Genomic DNA, 24,484 nt, shown 5'->3' with positions numbered 1-24,484 from the left:
GTGTGTGTTCACGAAACTTTCATCCATGTAAATGAAAGAGAGGCGGGGTTGCTCTCTGCGCAGTTCTTTAACTTCACGCAAAAATGATCGCCGCAAAGCAACGATGCTGTTTCGTTCAAGGAGTAGCTTCCTGCTGCCTACGCTGTGCTTTTTAAATCTGAACCTTAATTTTCTTATGATCATACGCAACGACCAACGCGAACCCTTAAAATGAATATTTTCTTGCAGTTCCTTCATCAGTTTATCTACAGTGACAACAATGCCCTTCGTGAATAAATCATGGATTGTTCGGCGCACGACTGCTTCATCAAAAGAATCCACATTTGTTACACGTTGCTGGGCATTCGGTCGTTTTTTGCCTCGCACTCGCAACACTTTTCTCTTTCTCCTTCAAAATTCTCCACACAGATCTTTCACTGACATCTGTTGCCACAGACGATCTGTGAACAGCTGTAGTTTTGTTTTCATCGCAATCAAAGTTCATATACACATTGAAAAATATTTCTCTTGCATCGCTGTGCAAGGGCTTCACTGCTCATTGTACAACAATGACAAAACCAGCAAAGAAAACAACCCACACTAACAAAGAAACAAAATAGCATGCAATCACTCACTCATAGCTGCGGTTTGTTTCACAAGACTAATGTAACAGTGTGGGGGTTTGCACTCCTGCATCACCCCTCTCGGAATGATTTCGATTGGTTTGCACGTCAGCTTGTCGTCCGCTCTAGCGAATGAGCCTTCACTTCTGGAAGGAGGGGTGAAGGTGGGAGATGACGTCACTGCCAAGTTATTCCATCTGCGCTGTAGGTAGACTGTGTTATCTTTAAATGAACTGTCATATTAATGATGCTGTACCTCCCAAAATACAACAACTAAAGGAGCACAAATTGTTGCCATCAACACAAAAAATACTGACTTGACTGACCAATCTTTAAAAAACTGACAACATTATGGATCAAGGTAGAAAACTGACTTTCACTGACCATTTTACACTCCTGATACATTCATTTACAGGCAGTACAAATAGATCTATGTTATTCAGATGCAAAAGACACTAGAAAAGGTTTATGAGAAAGGCCAAACAGCATAATAAGAAATGAACCATATCTGTAACCAATGACTGGCAGTTGTCACATACTAGGTTATGCCAATTTTGACTACCACATGTTTTTAGGCAGACAGGAGTTGAGAGTTAAACAGGGGCATAAAAAGTGCAACCACACATTCTAACTACAGGGTGTCCAAAAAGTCATGTAATCGAGACTTTGAACATATATAACTTTTGTACAAAAAAGCGGTAGAAACATGAAGCTTACACTGGGTATTAACTTTGCCTATGCAGATATTTTTGAATCTTTAAACAAGAAAGTCATGCTCTATATAAACATTCAGTATGTAGTTACTAACATGTAAAAATACATTTTTGTACAAAACAAAAACAAACATGGATAAAAGACAGCTCTGGAGTCACTTGAAAAAATTTTCACTGTGTATTGATGGTCTCTGGGTATTTTTGATGCAATGATAATATAATGATTAATTTTTACGCATTCTGTGCATTACCATTCATTTATGGAGTTAATTATGGTATATTCACATTTTTTTTTTAATTATGAGCTTATGACACAACATTGGTTGTGTCAGAGAGCAGTACCAGGTGTGGCCGACATCTGGTTATGTTTATGTTATTCAGTTAATACACAGATGAAAAAAAAAAGGTGAAATTTATCTTCTTGTAGGTTCATAAAAACATGGTAAAAATAAAAATACCTTCTGAATCCAGTGCTACTGTGTGGTGCTGACCTCCACATATTGACTTCCATATCTTTCCACTAAATACCTCCGACAGAACCAGAAAGAACTGATTACGTTCAGTGTCTCCGAGACCTACAGAATATAGAAATAAATCAATTAATTTAAGAGTGCCTTACCACTTTACCTATAATCAATCTTAAGTCTTTTTATGAACTGTTATTTTAGTAATAATTTTCTTTTGAGTAAGTGTACTTTTCTATCTTAAAATTTCCAAAAAGTGCATGCCTTCCCTTACTTGCTGGGTGTACTTTGATGTTCAAAGAAAGGTTATGCTAATACCAGTCACAACATGCACCTTCTTTTTGTCATCCAAATTTTTGGATCAATCTTGTTCCTTCTACAGGCCTGGGTCAAGTTATTTGTAAGACTTACGTAAAATGATTTCAAGTTGGTTAAATCATTAGGAATCTAGATAAATGATCGCATTGGTGAAGTGGTCAGCCATTTCCTGATCTTCCACCAAGTCAGGGAATCTCAATCAGTGAGCTGCAGCAGCTGTCCTTAAGATTTTAAGGAGTTGAGGAAAAAATCAGTTTGTGAATATTTACAAACAGAGCATTTTCTTCCATTTCCACTCAAAAGAAGATTGCAACACTGCAAACAGAGGACATGTAATTAAAGATTGAAGCATCACTGGCTGCATTTTTTGGTTGAACTGGTGACTACTGGGCAGGGACTGAAGGGGGCAGACAAAGTGGGGTTGGATTTGTAGTCGGAAGTGGAATAAGTGAGGAAGTAGAAAGGGTAAATGACAGAATTATGAAACTAAAAATTAATGTAAGAGAGAAAGTAATAGAAATAATTCAAGTGTATGCCCCACAAACAGGATGTACAAGGGAGGAGAAAGAAGAATTTGAAGAAGACTTGGAAGAACATGTAGGAAAGGAATGGCAAATTGTGATGGGTGATTTTAATGCACAAGTGGGAAGAGACAGGAAAGGGTATACGGAAGTACTTGGAGCAGATGGATGGGGACAGAGGAATGAGGAGGGAAGGAGGCTACTGGACTTTTGTAAGAGAAACGGACTGTTAGTAGGTAATAGCTGGTTTAAGAAGAAATATGACAGCCATAAGATTACAAGATACAGTTGGAATAATGAACAAAGTCTGCAATAGGTTATATATTGATAAACAAGGAAGTAAAGAACATTAAAGTAATGTCCAGTGAGAATATAGACAGTAACCACAGAAGAGTAGTAGGAGATGTGAGAAGATGGAAAATAAAAGATAGAAGGGACGAACAAGAGAGAAGGATAAGAGTGCAATTGAAGGATACGAGGGGGTGCTGAAAAGTTCGTAGCCCAACCCAGAAGGAGTGCACGTGGAATGATGAAACTTTACAGTTTTAAAGAACATATCTTGGTATGTACACATGCAAATTTTCATATTAATAACGGAATTGGTATTGTGGTTTTCAGGCCCCGGAAGTGATCATGTGTGCCCAGCCAGCGATTTTCACAAACATCGAGATCAGAGCCGTCATCAAATTTTTGTTCCACCAAGGAAAGTCGTCAAAGCAAATTCATAAGGAAAGAAGTGGAACACTACGGGACTCTCCTCCATCATATGCAGTTGGGAAGAAGTGGGTGGCACATTTTAAACGTGGCAATTTTTCAACAGATGATGCTCCACGTGCAAGAAGATCAAAAACTGTGACTGTCCCCAAAATCGTGGATGAAATTCATGACCTTATTCTTGAAAATCGCAGAATCTCAGCAAAATGTGTGGCAGAGATTATGGGCATTTCTCGGGAATGCGTTGGTACCATAATTCATAATGATTGGACATGCGCAAGCTCTCGGCAAAATGGGTTCCCAAAAATCTGTCAGCAGATCAAAAGCGTGAAAGAGTGAGGCCATCAAGGGAAGTCACTGCCCATTTTGAACGCAATGCCGACCAATTTCTGTCAAGAATATTAACCATGGATGAAACATGGTTGTACCACTACGATCCTGAAACGAAACAACAGTCAATGGAGTGGCGGCACTGAGGTTCCCCTTGCCCCAAGAAGTTCAAGATGCAGAAGTCGGCTGGGAAAGTGTTTGCAACATTCTTCTGGGATAAGGATGGAGTCATACTCATAGACTCCCTGTCCAAGGGTCAGACATTTAATGCAGAGTATTACTCTGCATTACTCACAAAATTGAAAGTGCAACGCTGCGAAAAAATGAAAAAAGGAATTCTGTTCCTGCAGGACAATGCCCCTGTCCATCGAGCACTGCAAACACAACTGACATTGCATGATTTAGGGTTTCAGTGTCTATATCATCCCCCTTATTCCCCAGATCTAGCTCCGTCAGACTATTTCCTATTCCCCAAACTCAAACAACACTTGAAAGGACGCCATTTTGAATCTGATAAGGAGGTGATAAGCACTACGGAACAGTGGTATGTGGAACAACCTTCAGAATTTTTTTTCACTGGTCTGCAAAAATTGGAGCACCATGCAAGCAAGTGTATTGCACTTTGGGGGGAGTATGTAGAATAACTGTAAAATTTCATCATTCCACGCACACTCCTTCTGGGTTGGGCTACGAACTTTTCAGCACCCCCTCGTAAGATGATAAAAGAGAAATATCAAGAAATATTGCAAACAAAAGTGCCAAAAGATGAACCCAAAGGAGTAGAAACAGAATGAACAAGCTTTAAAACAGAATTAGTAGAGGCAGCCGAAAAGGTATGTGGAAGGACAAGCAAGAAAAGAAGAAACACCATGGTGGAATGAAAGAACTAGAGAGGCAGTGAGAAACAAAAATGATGCATTTAGAAAATGGTTTAAAGTTAAATCACAAAATGCACAAAAGAGCATGTGGAAAAGAAGAAAGAAGCAAGAACAGTAGTAAAGGAGGAAAGAAGAAAGTGGATGGAAGAATGAGCCAAAGTGCTAGAAGAAGATGTAGATGGGAACAAGAAAGTATTGTATGGATTAATGAGAGCAAGGAGAAGAGAAAGAGGAGACAGCTGTAAGCTAAGGGATGAGAGGGAAAATGTTGTAGAAGAGGATGAAGAAATAAGGAGAATGTGGAGAAATCATTTCGAGAAATTGCTAAACGTGAAAAAGTGAAGGGAAAAGAAAACAGGAAAGAAAAAGTTAATCTCACATGGAAAGAAGTGAAGGAAGCTCTGAAGAGAAGTAGAGTACCTGGAGTAGATGAAGTGCCAGTGGAAATGATACTAGGAGCAGGAGTGATTGATGTGCAGTGGCTGTACGCAGTGTTGAAAACAGTGTGGCGAGAGAGAGAAGTGCCAAGAGATTGGACGACAAAGGGACTAATAGTTCCCTTATTCAAGAAGGGTGACAGAAAGGAATGTAAAAACTACAGAGGAATAACACCAATGTGCCACTCAGCAAAGGTGTATGAGAAAATATTAGAGAAAAAAATAAGGGAAGTAACAGAGCTGAACATGAGAGAGGAACAGTATGGATTTAGAAGAGGCAGATCAACAGTAGACCTGATATTCACCATGAGGCAAATGCAGGAAAGGCACTACAAGTATGGAAATGATTTGATTATGGCATTCCTAGATATAGAAAAGGCATATGATAGCATGGACAGAACAAAGATTTGGAAGGCTCTAAGAGAGAAAGGAGTCGAGGAAGAGATAGTGTGTACAGTGCAGAGCACATACAAGGCCAACCAGAGCTGCGTGAAGACACCAGTGGTTCAGTATAAGTAATGGACTAAAACAGGGAAGTGCTCTTTCCCCACTGCTTTTCATAATTATAATGGATGCAATTAACGAAGAGGTGGGGAAGAAGATAGGAAAGGAAGAGATGAAGGCCCTGGGGTTTGCTGGTGACTTAGTAATATGGGGGAACAGGGAAGAAGGCGTACAGAGACAGCTTGATAGTTGGAATGAGGAAATCAGAAGAACAGGAATGAAATTCAGTGCAGAAAAGAGCGAGGTGCTAATAACAACAAGAAACAGAAGAGTTGAGGGTAGTGGAGAGCTTCAAATATCTACGAAGCATAATTGAGAGAAGTGGAAGAATAGATGAGGTAAACAGAAGAGCACAAATAGGTGGTGGACTACATCAAAGTGTTCGAAGATTAATATGGAACAGGGATGTACCTATGAAATGCAAGAAGGTAATATGCAACACATACTATGTGCCAATAATTATGTATGGAGCAGAGACTTGGACAATGACAGAGACAAAAGAAAGAAGCAGGAAGTGGAGATGAAATTTTTAAGGAGTATAATGGGGAAGACTAGAAGGGATAGAATAAGACGGACAGACGGTGGGTGTGGTGAAGCTTCAGGACAGGATAGATCAAGCACAGATGAGGTGGTTTGGACACATGAAGAGGATGGATGCAGACAGAGCTTACCATGCACATGGAGTGGGAATAAGGCCAAGGAGGAGACCAAGATGTTGTTGGAAAGAGCAGATAGTGAAGAGTGTTAGGAGAAGAGGACAAGATTGGATCACCGTGGAAAGAGAAGAGTGGTGGAAGACCAGGAAAAAATGGAGAGGCTTGACTTCTATACCGACCCAGCCAGAGGCAGGAAACGGTGAAGAAGACCCTATTCTTGTGAGAAAAGCAAAAGATCTAATGTTGCCCTTCTCATATCTGTATTTGTGTGAACAAGCCTTCTCTGTTATAACAAATAATAATAATAATAATACTAAAATAAAAAATCCAAAGCAAGAAATACGAGGGCCACTATTTATATTTTGAGCCTTGGCAACACTGATTGAAGTTAGGCGCGATTTGACGTTTGCATGGAATCGTCTGGCATTATTGACCATAACGTACTTCAAATGTTTTGTCAATAGCTTCATTTGTGTTGTTTATGTTGCCTTGGAGATTGCGCGACAACAATAAAATGGAATTAACTCGTGAACATTTTCGTGCAATGATTTTTTACGATTTTCGACGTGGATTATCAAGACAAGAGTGCATCGATCAACTTACTTCCATATTTGGCGATGAAGCCCCATCCTTTGCCACTGTGAAACGCTGGTATAACGAATTTAATCGTGGCCGCCATTCGCTCACCGACGAGATTCGCGAAGGTCGTCCAAAATCAGTTGTTGTTCAAGAAAACATTGATGCTGTGCAAAACCTAATACTGCAAGATCGTAATGTGACATACTGTGAGATTGAGGCAACCATAGGCATTAGTTCCACCAGCATATATAAAATATTACATGATCATTTAGCTGTGAGAAAGGTATGTTCTCGTTGGATCCCACACAATTTGACAAAAACTCAAAAAGATGCTCGCGTCAATTGGTGCAAACAAATGCTCAATAAATACAATTGTGGTGCTTCAAAAGACGTATATAAGATTGTAACAGGTGACGAATCATGGATATATACATATGAGCCGGAACGTAAACAGCAGTCGACTGTATGGGTGTTTCAAGATGAACCCAATCCAACAAAAGTTGTTCACGCTCGAAGCACATCGAAACAAATGGTCGCCTGTTTTTTTGGAAAAACTGGTCATGTGGCAACTGTGCCTTTAGAGGAACATAGAACGGTCTACAATTGTGCCTTTAGAGGAACGTAGAACGGTCAACTCTGAATGGTACACAACAATTTGTTTGCCAGAGGTCTTCGGTCAAATACGGAAAACAAACAAATGCCGTCGGATCATTCTTCATCAAGACAATGCCAGCTGTCACAGATCTCGTCTAACAACCGACTTTATGAACAGTCAAAAAATCGAATTGATGGGTCATCTGCCGTACAGTCCTGATTTGGCACCCAATGACTTCTTCTTGTTCCCGAATGTCAAGAATAAATTGCGTGGACAACGATTTTCGTCGGCGGAAGACGCCGTTGATGCGTTCAAAAACCATATTATGGAGGTGTCTCAAGAAGATTGGAAAAACTGCTTTGACAAATGGTTCGAACGAATGCAAAAGTGTATTGACCATAAAGGAGAATACTTCGAAAAACAATAAAGCAGTTTTCAATGCCAAATTCCTGTTTTTTCATTGTTAGGCTCAAAATATAAATAGTGACCCTCATACCATGCACAAGGAGTGGGAATAAGGCCAAGGAGGAGACCAAGATGTCGGTGGAAAGAGCAGATAGTGAAGAGTGTTAAGAGAAGAGGACAAAATTGTAACACTGTGGAGAGAGAGGAGTGGTGGAAGACCAGGAAAAATAGAGAGGCTTGACTTCTATGCCAACCCAGCCAGAGGCAGGAAACGGCGAAGGATGATGATGGTGAAGATGACCCTATTCTTGTGAGAAAAGCAACAGATCCACTGTTGCCCTTCTCATATCTGTATTTGTGTGAACAAGCCTTCTCTGTTATGGCAAATAATAATAATACTAAAATAAAAAAACCAAAGCAAGAAATAGTCTGCTGAGTGTTAATAATATTCATGTTATGATGACAACCTTTAGTGCAGGTATCAATCTTTGTGCTCTAAACAAAAACTGCAAGTCTTGTGTTAATAGTTCTCCTTGATGCCTGTTTATTCATTTTCAGTTGCCTTGCATTGTGGTTGGTTAGTGTACTACTTCGTTGATTTTCAAAACTATTACCATCTAACTGTTCTCACATCAATAAAAATCTAACAAGGGTACAGTGGATTCTAATCCCCTTCACAAGAGTGGCTTGACCCTAGAAAGCCATGCTGTGTGGAAACCTAAAAACTGTCATATCTTGACCTTTTAACACATCTTGCTGTAGTGGAACCACAGGCAAAGGAGCCTATGCAGACCCGCAACTCCTGTACACCGTACTCCCACGTGGAGGGAAGGGGCAGAGTGGAGCGGGCTTCCTTATGGTTCGACTTGAACCAATGGAGGGAATGGTACATGGAGACTTTTGGCTCAAGGTTCTTTTCCTTGGGGTCGTTCTATAATAAGTTTTCAACCAAAGGTTAGGAAGTTAGGTTTCCAGGCCAACCCAAAAATTTGAAAAAGGTGCTTCCGAGTGAACACAACACCACCCATTGATCCTCTTATTCAAGGACTTTTTTCCTGTGAACTTTCAGAAATGAATCAGTAATTACCAACACATCCCCTCACCTAACCATTAAATATTTCACCTCCTTCTACATTTTGTTCACAATAAAATTATTTGTTGCCATTTTCACTTCAAATGTACTTTTCCGCCCTTCTGCAATGTTAGAATGAACAGATCCTTCCCAGATTCTACAGAAATTCTCAAGTAGGATCCTAGGTAGGTTGGAGGATAGATTTATTCATAATTTCCATTCTAAGGATGTAATAAAGTTGAAAAGGGTAGAAAGGCACATTTGGAAAGAAAAATTTATTGCAAAATAATTTGAGATGTGGTTTCCTGGTGTGTTGATATCACTGACAGGGTTGTAAAGGTTTTGAGGGTCTTTGGAGGCTGTGGTAAATAAATGAATATACTTTTGCATTTACAGGTAAAACTAAAAAGAAATGCAATTTCTTCATTGTTCAATGTTCCCTGGAAAGAAGGGATAGAATAAGGAGTTACATGGATGAAGCAGTGTTGTATCCATCCAAAAGTATTTGTAAATTATTTATCCAACACAAAATATGAGAGAGAGAGAGAGGCACCTCTCTCTCACATTCGGGGAGGGGTTCAGAATGAATGACAGCATGTAGCAGGAGGCGGAGCCACAACTGCACACTGTGGCCATGTTACATTTCAAAATACTTTTTCTCCCTTATGTGGACAAACACAATCACCAAATTTTAATACAGTGTACAACACATATGGAAGTTCAAAATATCAGAAAATGAGCAAAATCAATTCTGGGATTTTTCTTGCTGTACATCTTTGAACAATGAACACTTGTGTCAAAATGTGTTTGAAATACCTGCTTGACTTCCTAACTTGATTCATTCCTGAGATATATGCATTTGACTATATAATGTTTTGTAAATAAAAGTACACCCCTCTATATTTTATTTTTTTCAACTTAAATCTAGCAATTTCAGTAGCACAGCCATATTTGAAATATTTCAGCACTTTCTGCTTCTTTAAGCTGAATGTGCAAAATAAAGTGCAAGGATTACGACAAATGTCTCCTCCAAACATTACCACTATGGTTAATAAACTTATATGATTTGATTTTGATTTGCTTTATTTTACTTCGCTTTTTGTGCCACTTTTGGCTAATTTGCGAAGATGGGAATGAGGGATGATATGATAAAATTGAAGAATGGACACTCAGAAACATCGAACCCAGGCCCCTAGCATCGTAGCACAATGTGCTCACCACTCTCCCACTAAACTTATGAAAACAAAAATTTGCATTTAGTTTACTGACATACGAACATACTCTCTCTCACTGAAATCTGACTGACAAAAAATTAATTGCAACAGTAGCATTCTAACACAGTTTGAAATGCAAACAAGATTACTATTGGTTATCTAATACATAAATTTTTTGGGATACTTCACTTACCCATCTGATGGTAATTGTTGAGACCACACACATATATTTTTCCAGTCACTCTCTCTTTGGCAAATGTGCAATACGACCCTGACCAAACATCTGAAAAACGCAGTGATTTGCACCAAACCAAGCAAGGAGTCAACAGCTGGGCTAAAAAAAATAACACCAAGAACTCAAATATTACTCTACATCACCGTGAAGTGCAATAAAATCAATGTGAAAAACTTTCAAAAATTTATTATATAAGTTCTGACAAAATGTGCATCTAAAAATAATTTTAAATAACACACACACTAGAATATCTAGCTTCATGTGCACCATGTTACACTATACTACTTACTTGTACCCGAACGGCCTTTCCTATTTGCCCCTCGTTTCGCGACTCTCCCTAATTGTCCTTGCTCACCACAGCCACAAGAATACAGCAGACCTTGTGTTGTTAACATTAACAGATGATCCGAACCAGATGCAATCTGGCTGAACGTAACTGCTGGAAGAAGCTGAATTGGAGTTTTCTCTGTACCATTTGCCGTCAATCCCATGCTTCCACTAGAGTCCTGTTGGCAAGAAAAACATACATTAACCTTTAGCAGACAGGAGCCTTGTCCTGCATGTTAGCCTTTGAACAGGCCTTTCAAGTTGCAATTATTTGAAAAGCACAGTATTTATATTCGCAAATATGTTAGATGCCAGTATGCAAAACATCTTTATATGAAACTCCCGTAAATATCAAGTCTAACAGAATAAAAAAGGAAAGATAAAAATAGAGGAGTGATTTAGGTGTAGATTTTTCATGCATTTTTTTACATAATTTCAATATACGGTAAACTACACACCCACAAATGTAAAATACTACAGATTTAATCAAGTGTTACACTAAAATTTCCTATAGAAAGCAACTGTTCTTCAGCCCATCAAATAAGAGAAATCAAATTATTCCTTGCATGTGGTGTAGCACAATTTTCTGTGCCCCCTAAAAAAAAGACTTGCCACACAGACATGGAATTTACTTTTAATGTTAATCGACTACGATATCAATAACTGTAATTTTAATGATGCCATTTCATTTTGATCTACCACTGAACATACATTTTAGTCTTTTCATTAAATATTAAAAAAAAATCATAATCACAACACTCATAATAAGACTGCAAAATAAAACGTGATTTGACAGAAATGTCACAAAACTTCAAAATGTAACAAAACTGAACCTCACAAAATCTACCAAATAATGGTGAATTTAATTTCACTCATATACAATTTGAGAAAGAAGAGGGATGTTACTGCCCTCTGACAAGGGGAGAATTACCACCTGGGTCCCACCTCTTACTGAATTTTAGGATCTCTTAGAGGTGGTTAACAAATAAAAGAAATATCAAGTACTTTGTCAGAGAATAGCTAAAAATCAAGAATAACATGCAACACATGACAGGTCCAGACAGTGAATATGAAAAAGGCTTGCGGCCCCATTGAGAATATCTGCTGGGAAGTTACATTTTAAATGACATGTAAAATGAGTATTAGTGCTAAAAGTTTATGAATTGCTAAATATGATTGTTTTCATAATTGGGAAAAGAGAGACGTTCCCCTCCTACTGATGGCTGTCTACAAGCAAGTTAATTCCGTATTTCAGATGGGACCCAAATTTCAGGTTCCTTTGGCTGCTACCCTGGCTGAGCCAGTACATCCATGCTTATTACCACAGACATCTTTCTGGGGACTCACTTGACCACCAGCCCAAATATTAACATAATAAATAACCCATGGTTCAACAGCCCTTGAGGGCCATGGCTTACCTACCAACTACTGGCCTCAGCCTCACTCTCACCTGCTGTCTGCTACTATTACTCTGTTTGGTTTTAATTTATGAATCACTTCACCAAATCTTCAAATCTTTGTCTGTCCATCTCTTGGTGCTAATCACCCTTCCCTTCCTTTGCACGGAACATTAAACATGCATCTTCAACAAAGCCTTCATTGCTGCCTATGTGTGAAACAATAAGCCCCCTTCACACTGGTTGTTTCAACCTAATGCTCAGCCCTTCAATGAAAGCCTGGTGGTGGTATTACGCAGTGGTACCCTTCCATGTTTTATTCAATTTCAGAATAGAACCAGTCTCAGTGGAACTATATTCTGCATGCATGTTTAGGTCTATACATGCTCAAAAGTTGCTGCAAACGTAACCTGTCACGGGACTTAGTGCTCACCTCAAATAACTTCCAGTTAGAATTGTGTCATTGATCTAATATACACTATCTGTTGAATATGAAAAATAAATGTTAAGCCACTTGTCCATTAACTTACCCGAAACGATCCCCAAGCAAATACACGCCCGTCTTCCAGGAGAGCAGCCGTGTGCGAGTCCCCGGCTGATATTTGGATGACCTTGCCGTCCATTTGGACCAGTCCCGGTGTGAACTCACTACCTTCTTCACTTGTATCACGACCAAGAGCACCATCATCATTGCAGCCAAACGTGTACACCTAATTAAAAGAATTATGCATTAATGATGGGAATGACATGACTGCCAATAGCAATAACAAAATTTACTAAGTAAAATAACCAATATTCTAACAATCTGATGTTTACGTTAGAATTTTACACACCTAAACAAACCCTGTATGACATTTACCTTTCAAAACCACATTGCGTGAATTGTACCTTGATATTCCTAACAAGTACAAAAAAAATGGTATTTTGTAATTAGTTTATTAATGATTTCCAGGGGTGTATGGGATCCAGAAATGTCTATACAAGCTTTTGGAAAATAATTTTCCATCCAAATTTCAGCTTCAGGAAATAACTTCTTCATTCTCAGAATACCAAAGAGTTAGGATATTTCAAATGGTCATGTGTTAAAAATGCTCATCTCTGGACTATAAGCATTGGAAATACGAGAGTGAATCAAATATGAACGAGCCTTGTGCGGAAAAACAAAATTTATTGAAGGAACAGAGACATTGTGATACATTTTTCCCAACGTTGTGGTAGGTTCTTGATGCCGTTCTCGTAGAATGAAGCTGGGCAGGTAGCGAACCAGTTGCGCACAAAGGTTTCCACCTGATCGTTGGTCGCAAATCGCTCGCCCCCAAGTGCTTCTTTGAGGGGTCCGAACAGGTGAAAATCACATGGTGAAAGGTCTGGGCTGTATGGTGGATGCGGAAGCGGTTCCCAGTGCATTTCCACCAGTTTCTGCCGCGTAACACCTGCTGTATGGGGTGTGGTACGGATACCATTAAAAACTTACCAATAGCATATTCTTTCAATCTGATAAAAAATGCCAATATTCCTTGAAGAATATCAAAAGTTCCTTAAGTAATGTATGTAACTAGGTGACTGCAATGAGTCTTGCCTTTGAATAAGAACTGCATATTTAGACATTTACTTTACTAAACCATGACATATGAATTATATGTTTAAGTTTCTAAAAAGTAACAAAATGGAACAATTTTTCACTAACTATATATATTGTATCAGAAATTTAAAAAATAAACTGATACTGGGATATGCCTATGCCAATATCGATAGTGTATTGATTAGTCTGTCCCATCCCTACCTTATGCATATTAGCAAGAATGAAAAAATGCTAAAGTTACTACACTAGATATTTTCTTTCTTATAAATGTGGAATATTGCCTTAATGTAACAATGATATCAATCCAACATTAAATACTACTGACTTACATAAAGAAATACTCACCTCTCCATTTTTTGTTAAGCAGACTGAATGCATGCCTCCTGCACAAACCTGAACAACATCGTCTAAGCCAGTAATTCTCGTAGCTCTCTTTCGTTCGTTCATGCCATCTGCATCCCCCAAACCCAACTGTCCAACATCTCCTTGCCCACAAGCAAACACCATACCCGAAGGTTTTTCTAAGGTTGGTGGAACAAAGAATGAAGTGCGACCTGCAACAGAACAATATACAGTACTGGCATCTGAAGTTCTTTCTTTATAATCTTGACACCTTCTGCTGAATCAGCCCATGCATTATTTTTACATACATACATTCTTAACAGTGGCTTGGTGGCTAGTGGTCTGCTTTTGATATTGCCACTGAAGTTCCCGAGTTCAAGGCCAGCCTTGACATGTGTGTTCTTTCATCAATTTCATAATCATCGGTTCTTCTCATCATCACGATTTGCCAAAAATTGTCAGAAAACCAACATATCAAAGTTCAGCCACTGCGTAATGAAGCAAACAATGGTAAAAAAAAATACATAAAGAAAAAGAAAAAAAGCAGATATAATACAAGCGACTAGACATTCCTCTAAAGCATTACAACTAGAAACTACTGATTTCACTGCATGTTTTATACATAATTATCAGGGCTGAGCCGATACCAATACCCTTACCGATTCCCACAGATACCGATATCGATGCCTGAAAATTGAAACAATTAAAAACTGTTCAAAATATTGATTAATATTAGTGGGTGAGCATTCCCACTTCGACATAAGCATCAATTTACCATAGTTTTCCTTAAAAATATTAAAACTTTACATAAGAATATTAAAATGCCTGTTATGTGGTCGTGGTGGCTCAGTCGGTAACGCGTCTGACCATACTAAAGGTCCTGGGTTCGATCCCCAGCCGGTTCAAATCCGGGAGCTTTTCCAACGTTGGAAGCGGCCCCGGTGCCCACCCAGCATCGAATAACATGGGTACCTGGGGGAAACCCTGGGGGGTAAAGGCAGTCAGGGGCGTGATGCTGATCACATCACCCCCACTCATGACCGGATCAAGAAAGTGTGAGGCGTTACTCCTACACCCCCCTATACGCCTTCATGGCATGGTGCTAAGCACAGGGGAGCACTTTACTTTTTTTTACTGTTATGTAATCACACAAATACAGTTTACTTTACATAATATTGGTGCAAACTCAATGGAAACCTGGAATTTTGCATAACTTCCACAGTTGGTTGGTTGATTTAGGGTTGTAAGTCCAGTTTAAGCACAGTAAAGCTAATCGGGACTGGACCTACAGTTTAAAGTGGGGTCCGAACCAACATGCACCTCCACCGGGAATCGAAACCGGGGACCCTTTGATTACAAGGCGACGACACTACCACTGCACCATCGGGGAGACCCATAACTTGCACAGTAGTTACATATTGACCTGTATAGCTAAATAAAATCCAACTGATACCAATACATCGGGATCGACTCATCCCTAATAATGTTACTTTAAATACATGTTTAAATTCAAAAGTTCCTTACTCTTTCTTCCTTTCTTAGCTGGAACTTTATTCTCTGCTGCAGCAGGTCTCTTGACTGCCCTTTTACGAACCATGGTGTCTACTGTTGAATTTGCCTCTTCTTGCTAAACCAAGAGGGAACACATTATTATTTAATTCACATACATCAGTTTCTTTTCCACAATATTCTCATATGCCAAAATTATAAATATACATGCACTAGCACAAAAAGTTGAATTTTTTTCATTACTCAACGGAATAAGGCTCGACTGGACATTTGGCACCCGTAAGCGTTAATTTTTTCAAATTTTCCTCTCCATTTCAAAAACCTCTTTGATATTCCAAACTATGAAAAATTACAAACACTTAGAATTTCTTCTAGGCACTCACATGAATTTTCGTGTGGTTTGCTTTCACTGTTATCTACAGTCTGCGCGGAAAGTATTGACGCCAACAGCATTGACGTCAATTATTTTCGTGTTTTTACATAGGATCACGTATCTCCTAAACGACACCGTGAAAAGAGTTGCCGTTCATGGGCAGTAAACTACCACCTGCGATCTTCCTTTGTTCGTAGCTGCAAGTTTCAACTCCCTCAGTTTCGAGTGGGAGACGTTGTTGTACGTGCGCACGTGCGTGTGGTATTTCCTGTGAATTTTGGGCTGTTGTGTTGGTGTTCTGAGTTGATTTTGTGTGTGAAACGATGCCTTACAAGCAGGTGATTGCCTTGTTTAGAGCAGGCATAAAAAGCACAGAAATCGCGACACAAACAGGCGTGAACCTGAGAACAGTGCAACGTTTGGTGAAACGCTTCAAGGACGAAGGTGGGGTCAAAATGCCTTGCCCAAAACCTAAGTCTGGTCGGCCTAGGAAAGTGTCTGAAAAAACACTGCACATCATGAAAAGGCAGCTAAGGAACCAACCTTCATTAACAGCTAGGGAACTGAAAGAAAAAAATTCTCTGTTGCTTGATAATGTGTCCCTCCGGACAATTCAGGAGAAGATCCATGATGACTTAGGGCTACGCAGTTACAGAGCTCGCCCGAAACCTCACCTTACAGAGAAGCATCGTAAGAAAAGAAGATGGGATTTCTGTAAGAAATACAGTACCTGGACTGTTCATGACTGGAAAGAAGTGTTGTGGAGTGATGAAGCCACTTTCTTTGTTACTGGTAGTGGTTCCAAGCGAGTGTACCGTTCTCCCGGTGATGATCCCACCCTTCCTCAGTACACACATCCAACTATAAAACACCCTCCCAGTATTATGGTCTGGGGTTCCTTTAGTTATGGTGGTGTAGGAGAGTTAGTTATTCTTCCTAAAAACCAGACCATGAATCAGTACTCCTATTTTGAGCTCTTAAATGATGTTTTGGAAGTGTCCTTTGAAAAAAGTGGAGCATCTTTTTTTATGCAGGATGGGGCTCCTTGTCACACAGCCAAAAGTGTGGTTTCATGGCTCAAAGATGCTTGTGTCCTTTATTTTGATGATTGGCCAGGACAAAGCCCCAACCTCAACCCGATTGAAAACCTGTGGTCTATCATGAAGCGACGTTTAAGGAACAGGGACACATCTACACTCCTTAAGCTAGAAGCTGCCATAAGGGACATTTGGGTCAATCTGCCAGTTAATCTCCTCCAAAACCTGGCTTTGAGTGTTCCAAAACGACTGACAGAATGCCGGAAGCATAAAGGAGGGTCGACAAAATACTGACTACAAGGTGAGTAGTACAACATTGATTTTGTTGTTTGTTTGGTGTATACATCTGTTGTGGTTCTTGCTTTCACTGGTGTGGCGTCAATACTTTCCGCGCAGACTGTAGATATTATCAATAATTTAATATACGGTATGCGCCAAAATATACAGTACTGAAACTCGCGCACCTCGAATGCGCATGTGCGTTTGTCGATGGGGCATAGCTCCAGCCACTCGTGTTCTCAGTAGTCAAAAGGAAGTTATAACTCGCTAATAGTGTGTATGTAGTGTTTCTTTCAGGATAAATAAACTCAGATGGCAACAATGTAATGTTCGTCTTTTAATTTCAGTACTGCATATTTTGGTGCATACTGTACTTATGTAATTGCGAAACATTTGAGAATATCTAGATAACAGCTACAGCAAACTACACGAACATTCACGTCAATGCTCTAGACGGAATTCTAAGCATATGTAATTTTTCATATTTTGGAATATCACAGTGGTTTTTCGAATGAAGAGGAAAATTCACCCTTACAGGTGCCAAAGGTCCAGTTGAGCCTTAAGAACTGCATTAATTAAGAATATATCACAACATCTTGAATATTGTAATAAGAGCAAATGAACAACAGAATCATTGTTTGTACAAAAACTGAAAGAACACTGTTAAGATGAAAGTAAAGGATGAATTACATCATAAAATTACTAATACTATTATATACTCATATTATTGAAGAAACTAAAGCCAAAAGATGATAGCTAAAATTACCAGACGTATGCAGCCCACTAAAAAGCTTAATGCAAACACACACACATACTGTGATTAGCCAAGAACAAAGGCACCCTTGAATTATGGATACTTTGAAGATGGGAGGAAAAAAACAAGAAAGCATTGAATGGTATGGTTCAGAATTTTAGAACCTGAAAATGTTGGAATATTTATGTTGTTTTACTAGTGATTCTATTTTAATAAACTAAATTTAAAGAGCAACCATCTTTCGTGGGTCAAGAATTCACAAGCATTAGTGTCTCGTGCCACTGTTAACTGGCTTTCTGAAATGGAGCCCACTTTACTCTAGGGCAAAAGACAACAGTACTGGGTTATCAACAGCTGTGCAGAGTCAAGTGGATGCTGTTCATGATCCACTCTTGTCGTCTGCTTCACCGCAGAAGGAAGCAAGAAAAGTGCCACATTGCAAGAATTCTTTGCACCGTTTTGCACATTCACCATCATCTCCCTCAGATCCAAATATAAAAATCTGCGGTGCCGGAAATCTCCTAGAAGCACTACAGAAACTAACACAGCAACAAATAAACCTTCTATGTGATATGTCAAATCAAAAGTGCCGGAAATTCCCAGGTGAAGAGATGTGGAATGATGGGAGACATGACACCAAGTTTGAAAGGATCTCGTCTGCACGAACACCGAATGATCTTATGATGTAGGGATGTAGCCGGTACATACTCAGCCTTCTCTCATCCGAGACGATGTGGTATGATGAAGGCATCGAGGTAGAAGCTAACAATTAAGTCGTTATTAGGTTCAAAATAAGCTTGAAATTTGGAGAAACGAATTTCTGTCTTCTAAGTTTAAAAAAATTGATTTGTGAGAAGTTATTTTACAAATATAGGAAAGCAACCATTATTGTAAGATATTTTCCCTGATGGAAATGACTAAGGCAATCAACCACGCCTACTCAAAATGCATAAAAATTGAAACTAATCATGTGACAGCATAATTACAATAATAAATGCACCAAACTTGGCCTGCCTAACTCATTCACATACCAATATATGAGTACTACAGTCAGAACTTCAACATAGTTATTTTATGAAATTTAACCATTAGACTCCATTATATTGTTGAAAACATTTTTCTAAAGTTTGATATGAGGTAATTTTAAGAATTCAGTTTCAAGTATTATTTAAAATATGCAATGGATTTCACAACAAAAGGTTGAGCTTGCATTCTCTGTTGAATAAACAACAAGAAAAGAAAAGGGGAAAAAAAGGAATGAATAGATGATTGGAAAACATTTGGTACTTGACAAGAATCGAAATGTAGTAATGGCATGAATATGGAATATACGTCAGAAAATGTTTGACAAATAGGGAAAATGAAAATAGCATTTTCCAACCTCACATACAACAATTCACTGAATCTAGCATCTCATTTAGATATGTATTTACATATAAATCTGTACACCTTGTTTCAAAGCTGAGGTTCATTATAGCACCAAATACAGTGGAACCTCAACTTTACATTCCCAAATTATACATTCCATGTTGATGGACTGAGCATAGCAAAATGTTATCAAATTTTCCTGTATATTAGTTTTTTCAGCTTGGTTCCTTGAAAAATCGAGGTTCCATTGTAGCTACCCATAGACACAATAGTTAAAAACTTAATTGCTTCTTTTATGTAAGCTACTTCTTCTACAGGTTAATGGCAATATTCAGAGTATATGACAACAGATTAAACACATACGAGAAAAAGGCAAGAGAAAAAGGGTCATATTGGATTTGACCCACTACCAGATTGGTAAGAAGAAATGCTAATTGTTAACCATCAAACACCAGCTGTGACATGTATGTCCCAAGAAGTCCACTTTATGCAGGTCTGGACCCACAGTCTAAAGTGGGATTCAAACTAGTGTGCAAAGTGGCTCCAGCGGGAATTTACATGAAATTGACTTCCTCTCTCTAGGATTGAGTATAACAAACTGGAAATAATGGATTTGAAAAATTATTACAATTCACTGCTAGGGATTTTTACACTGATGTTTCATATGCAGGCACTTTCAAATTTCAAAAAGTGAGAATAAATGAGATTTAAAAAAAATAAGATTAGAGTGAATTATGAAAAGATTCTCTCGGGGTATCGACCAGGTGAGTTGTGGAAAGGATTCCAAGCTTTCGAGAGCTGTCTCTCTCATCAATCCTTTTCACAACTCACCTGGTTGATAGCCCGAGAGAAACTTTTCATCACTTGTCGGTAGGAAAGCTTCAAGACTTACTACTGAGTGAAGATTTGTAGATTTCTACTTGCAAGAACCATGACTGCAGACTTTTTTTGACATCTGAAATTCCCTGACTTTTCCCTGTTTTCCAGGTTTGTCGCCACCCTGTATAAGCAACAAGGGTGCATTTCCTCCCCTCCCCCCCCTTCTCCATGGGAATGGAACACATATCAGGCAATATGCAGGTACCATTATGAATTCTCACATCCTTGTGTTACCTACAAAGGGGGCGGGACAAAATTCATATTTTGTAAAAAAAAAAAGTTTTTTTTTTGTTCTGTCTTCTTCCCCTTCATAAATGTAATTAGATTTTTTAATCATAGGCTTATAGCCTATTCTGTACTGAACAAAACAATGTATAATTGGTAACTCTAATATACAAAGTTTCCGAGATATAAAATTTTGTTGAAAACTTTAAATTTTAAATCAATCTCTTCATTTAAGGGCTAAGACTGGACACAGAGTATTCTTCGTTGGGATCAGATATACAAAATAGCCATTCGAGATTAACATTCATTAATAAGGATTACAACTGGCTGATCAATCAGTAAGAGAAAATTTTACACTTATTACACACATTTACACGGAAACAGTAATTACCCCATAGACTAGATATTTGTTAATTTTAAGCCCTGGTACATATATCATGCACAAATATTTGACAAACAAGCTACAAACAACAAAAGCATGCATGTCTCAATCACCATCATGGGTGAAACTAAAGTTGTGATAAGTAAGATTACGTGACATGGAAAGAAAAGCACCCAGAACCAGATTAAAGAATGATCCCCAATGGGAAGTAATGCAACTCACTTGCACAAAAATACATACCTCCTTAAGAGGAGTCATTCTTTCTGCAGCTTTAAGACAGACAGTCTGAGAGAACACAAACAACAAAGTTAGTCAAGCACATGAATATTACCAATGCATCATTTAGGATAACATGCCTCCTTGTTCCATCAAGAGAGAGAAGAAAATCTCGTATCCTGATAGTACGAATACTGAATACCATTAATGTGGTACTTCATCGCAAATATCACATGTGTACAAGGAAAAGGTGGATTTAATACAAATTGAAGATTATACACGTTTCTATACACATGGGGCAATGTCTACTGAGAAATTAAACATTTTCAAAATGAAATGTTTCAACCATATTGGCCTTTCTACATTCAAAATTATGGAACAAATAATGCATGTCTTCTCTCTCTGTTCAAAATACACAATTAAATTAATCATTTGGAATGCAAAATGTACTGTATGACGTGTAAAAGCAGAAATATTTTAAAATGAAAATACACCTGTTGGTTTTCATTCCATTTGCTTTAATTTCTCAGTTAAAAATCAAAATCATCAATTTACACAATTACAACGAATTGATGCTAAACCATTAGAAAGAATTGTGTTCACATAAAACCTAGCTAATACAGCATTCTTACCTCCCCTCTCATTCATCCAAATTTTCAATCTTCAATTTTTACACATACTTTTTTTAAAAAAAAAAAAACTTCCAATAGGAAACTGGTGCCCAACTTTTGATTGCTGTATTGTGTATATAGACGCTCAGACTTTCATGTATTATTTTTTTCTCTTCTCTCTTGTTATTTATTCACAGTGTATTATGTTCAACATAATTGGGAAATGAATCCTGTGCTGAACAAATAAATAATAATAATAATCTCTTCACTGTAAATGTGGCTGTTCTACATCCTATGAATTGGCTACATTGCTAAATGCACATGCCAAACAGGTATGATGACTAGTACTTACTGCATCTTCTTAAAGAACCTTTCACATAAATATTTATATATTTTTCCATGTTCATGTTTCAGTGACAAATGCCTACTAAATATATTAATGATACCGTTTACACAGGTATGGTCAATGACCCATTGCACAATTAAATTAAGGCCAAGACTACTTTCACCAGGTGGTGAGAATAGCATGTAGGGCTATTTTCACCAGCAAAAATAATTATACCATAACATTGTCTTTTATCTTATTTTATTATATTCATTGGCAGTGTTGCTGAACTTACTGCTGAGAAGTTATTTTAAATTACAAATGGGTGCGACTACTCCTGTCACCAGGTAGTGAGAATAGCAAAAAGTGCTGAAGAACAGAAATTACATGATCAGGTGTTGGGAAGTATTTACAGAAGTAATTTTAATGCTAATAGCCCTAAACCTAACCTAACAATGAAAGGGCCAGGTTGTAAATCATGCACATAGGGTGTCTACCAGTCAAGAAATCAGCAGGTAGGTCAAGAAAAAGTTATGAAATTAAGCTTGTGGTCAAGAATTCTTGCTATTGTTTCACACTATATAGGAATTTACATTGTTATATACCTGTACCGGGGTTTGATAAAATTGGAAATCTAAAATTGTATTGAGTTGTGGTTAAGATTTTTTTGCTTTGTTTCATAAGAATTAAACTGCTCGCCATTAAAAATGCAACACCCAGAAGGAGTAATCGGAATCGGACGAAATGTGCACAGTGTGTAGAGGACAGGTGCAGAACGAAATGATTAGGTGTGCAAGGCCGTCATGCGTGCCTGCCACGCCATCTGGTAAGTGGTACCTGTAGCAGGTCAGATAGGTGCAGAAGAGCAGTGAAAGTGCATGGTCGTGAGTGTAGTGTGTTAAAATCGGTCAGCAATGCCACGTCGTCGAATACGGCAGCGATTCCAGCAGGTTTCCCAGTTCGATCGCGGCCGAATTGTTGCATACCGTGAATGCGGATTATCCTACCGTGAGATCGGTGCCCGTGAAGGACAGAATGCATCCACAGTGATCCGTGTATGGAACCAGTGGGTCCAGGAAGGCACTGTAGAGCGACGTAGAGGTTCACAATGTCCGCGTCGGACGACGGAACGAGAGGACAGATGTCTGATACGCATGGCCCTCACAAACAGAACAGCCACGTCAACGAGGATTGCGCATGAAGTACGGGATGTTTTACAACGTCCAGTGTCCCCACGAACCGTGCTTCGTCGTTTGGCGAACCGGGGAATTTTTTCCCGGCACCCACTGTTGCGGATTCCTCTGATGCTAGAGCATAGGCGTTTGCATCTGAGATGGTGCCAAGACCGTCGTGCATGGATGGTGGAGTGGAATGCTGTAGTGTTCTCTGATGAATCCTGCTTCTGTATACAACATCATGATGGACGTACACGCATGTGGTGGCACCGTGGCACTAGGCTTCATGACGCCTGCATCATGCATCATCTCATCACACAGGGCCTTCATTGGGTATCATGGTATGGGGTGCCATCGCCATAGGTGTTCGTTCGCATCTCGTACGCATTCAAGGGACATTGAACAGCCAACGGTACATCACACAGGTTCTCACCCCTGTTGCTGTCCCATTAATCCATGCACTGCATAATGCCACTTTTCAACAGGATAACGCACGCCCCCATGTTGCAAGGAATGTCCTCGCATTTATGGAAGCTAACCACGTGCCCCTGCTTCCTTCGCCAGCACGTTCGCCGGATATGTCGCCAATTGAACATGTCTGGTCCATGGTGGGTCGCCGGCTGGTTCAACTCAGGTTTCCGGCACGTAATGTTGAAGACCTCTGGCACCGTGTGGAAGCCGCTTGGGACGCCATACCGCAAGCAGACATCGATAGACTCATTCTGTCCATGCCTCGCCGTGTTGCAGAAGTTATTGCCACCCGTGGAGGCTGTACACGCTACTAGCTCCTTGGGGTTATGCAACCATGTTCTACATGTCACATGTCACACCACCGAGCTCTAACTGTAATCATTTTCTTATCTTATTATGAACTACATATTTGCCAAGTTTCGTGTTTCTATCTCATTTCCTTCTGGGTGTTGCAATTTTAATGGCGAGCAGTGTACATTCTTATATGTATGAAGTCTTGTAAAAAAAAATATTAAAGTAATGTGGCCATTCCCCATTCAGGATGCTGTCTGATGCATACATTTTTACATGCATTAATAATTAAAGTACACCTTCAGTTTAACCAGCCTTGAGGTAGAAGTTTTTCATTGAATAAAAACATACATTTTCTTAATTTCCAACTAAGGGGCGATTAAATACATGTTGAGAAAAAGGGAAGAAAGGTCAAGGAAAGTCAAGAATTTTGGATTTGCTATTTTGGTAGAAACCCTGACATGCAGTATAAAATCTGGTGAAAGTAGCTCAAAAGCTAGCTTCACCACCTGGTGAAAATAGTTACTTCGTTAATCTTTCCTTACATATTCAATATAGCAGCATATTTGCAGTGATCAGAACGCTACATTTTAAAAGTAGCTTTGCTACAGCTACATTTACCTAAAAGTAGCTCGCTACGGTACTCCTGTTCGCCACTCATACTTCACTACTTTTGCATAAAAAGACTTAAAAATAACCATGTG

The 24,484-nt window shown here is 38.9% G+C and overlaps 1 protein-coding gene across 5 annotated transcripts in view; it reads right to left on the bottom strand.

Moving 5' to 3' along the window:
• Positions 1-24,484, bottom strand: part of Rcc1 (Regulator of chromosome condensation 1) — a 38,864-nt gene that overhangs the window by 9,217 nt on the left and 5,163 nt on the right. For 3 of the 5 annotated variants that reach the window (XM_083139100.1, XM_083139103.1, XM_083139102.1), the window contains exons 2-8: positions 20,932-20,976; positions 15,410-15,512; positions 13,889-14,097; positions 12,492-12,671; positions 10,527-10,743; positions 10,196-10,336; positions 1,774-1,890 (exon numbers count right to left, since the gene is read on the bottom strand). In XM_083139100.1, coding sequence (XP_082995226.1) covers positions 1,774-1,890; positions 10,196-10,336; positions 10,527-10,743; positions 12,492-12,671; positions 13,889-14,097; positions 15,410-15,512; positions 20,932-20,976 — 1,012 coding nt within the window. The remainder of the gene's footprint in view (positions 1-1,773; positions 1,891-10,195; positions 10,337-10,526; positions 10,744-12,491; positions 12,672-13,888; positions 14,098-15,409; positions 15,513-20,931; positions 20,977-24,484) is intronic. The other 2 variants (XM_083139104.1, XM_083139105.1) reach the window with 1 other exon arrangement.

The sequence above is a fragment of the Lepisma saccharinum genome, chromosome 17 (genome assembly GCF_977018435.1).
Source record: "Lepisma saccharinum chromosome 17, izLepSacc3.1, whole genome shotgun sequence".
NCBI lineage: Eukaryota > Metazoa > Arthropoda > Insecta > Zygentoma > Lepismatidae > Lepisma > Lepisma saccharinum.
Note: the sequence above shows the minus strand (reverse complement) of the source record. Positions and strands in the feature narration are given on the sequence as shown.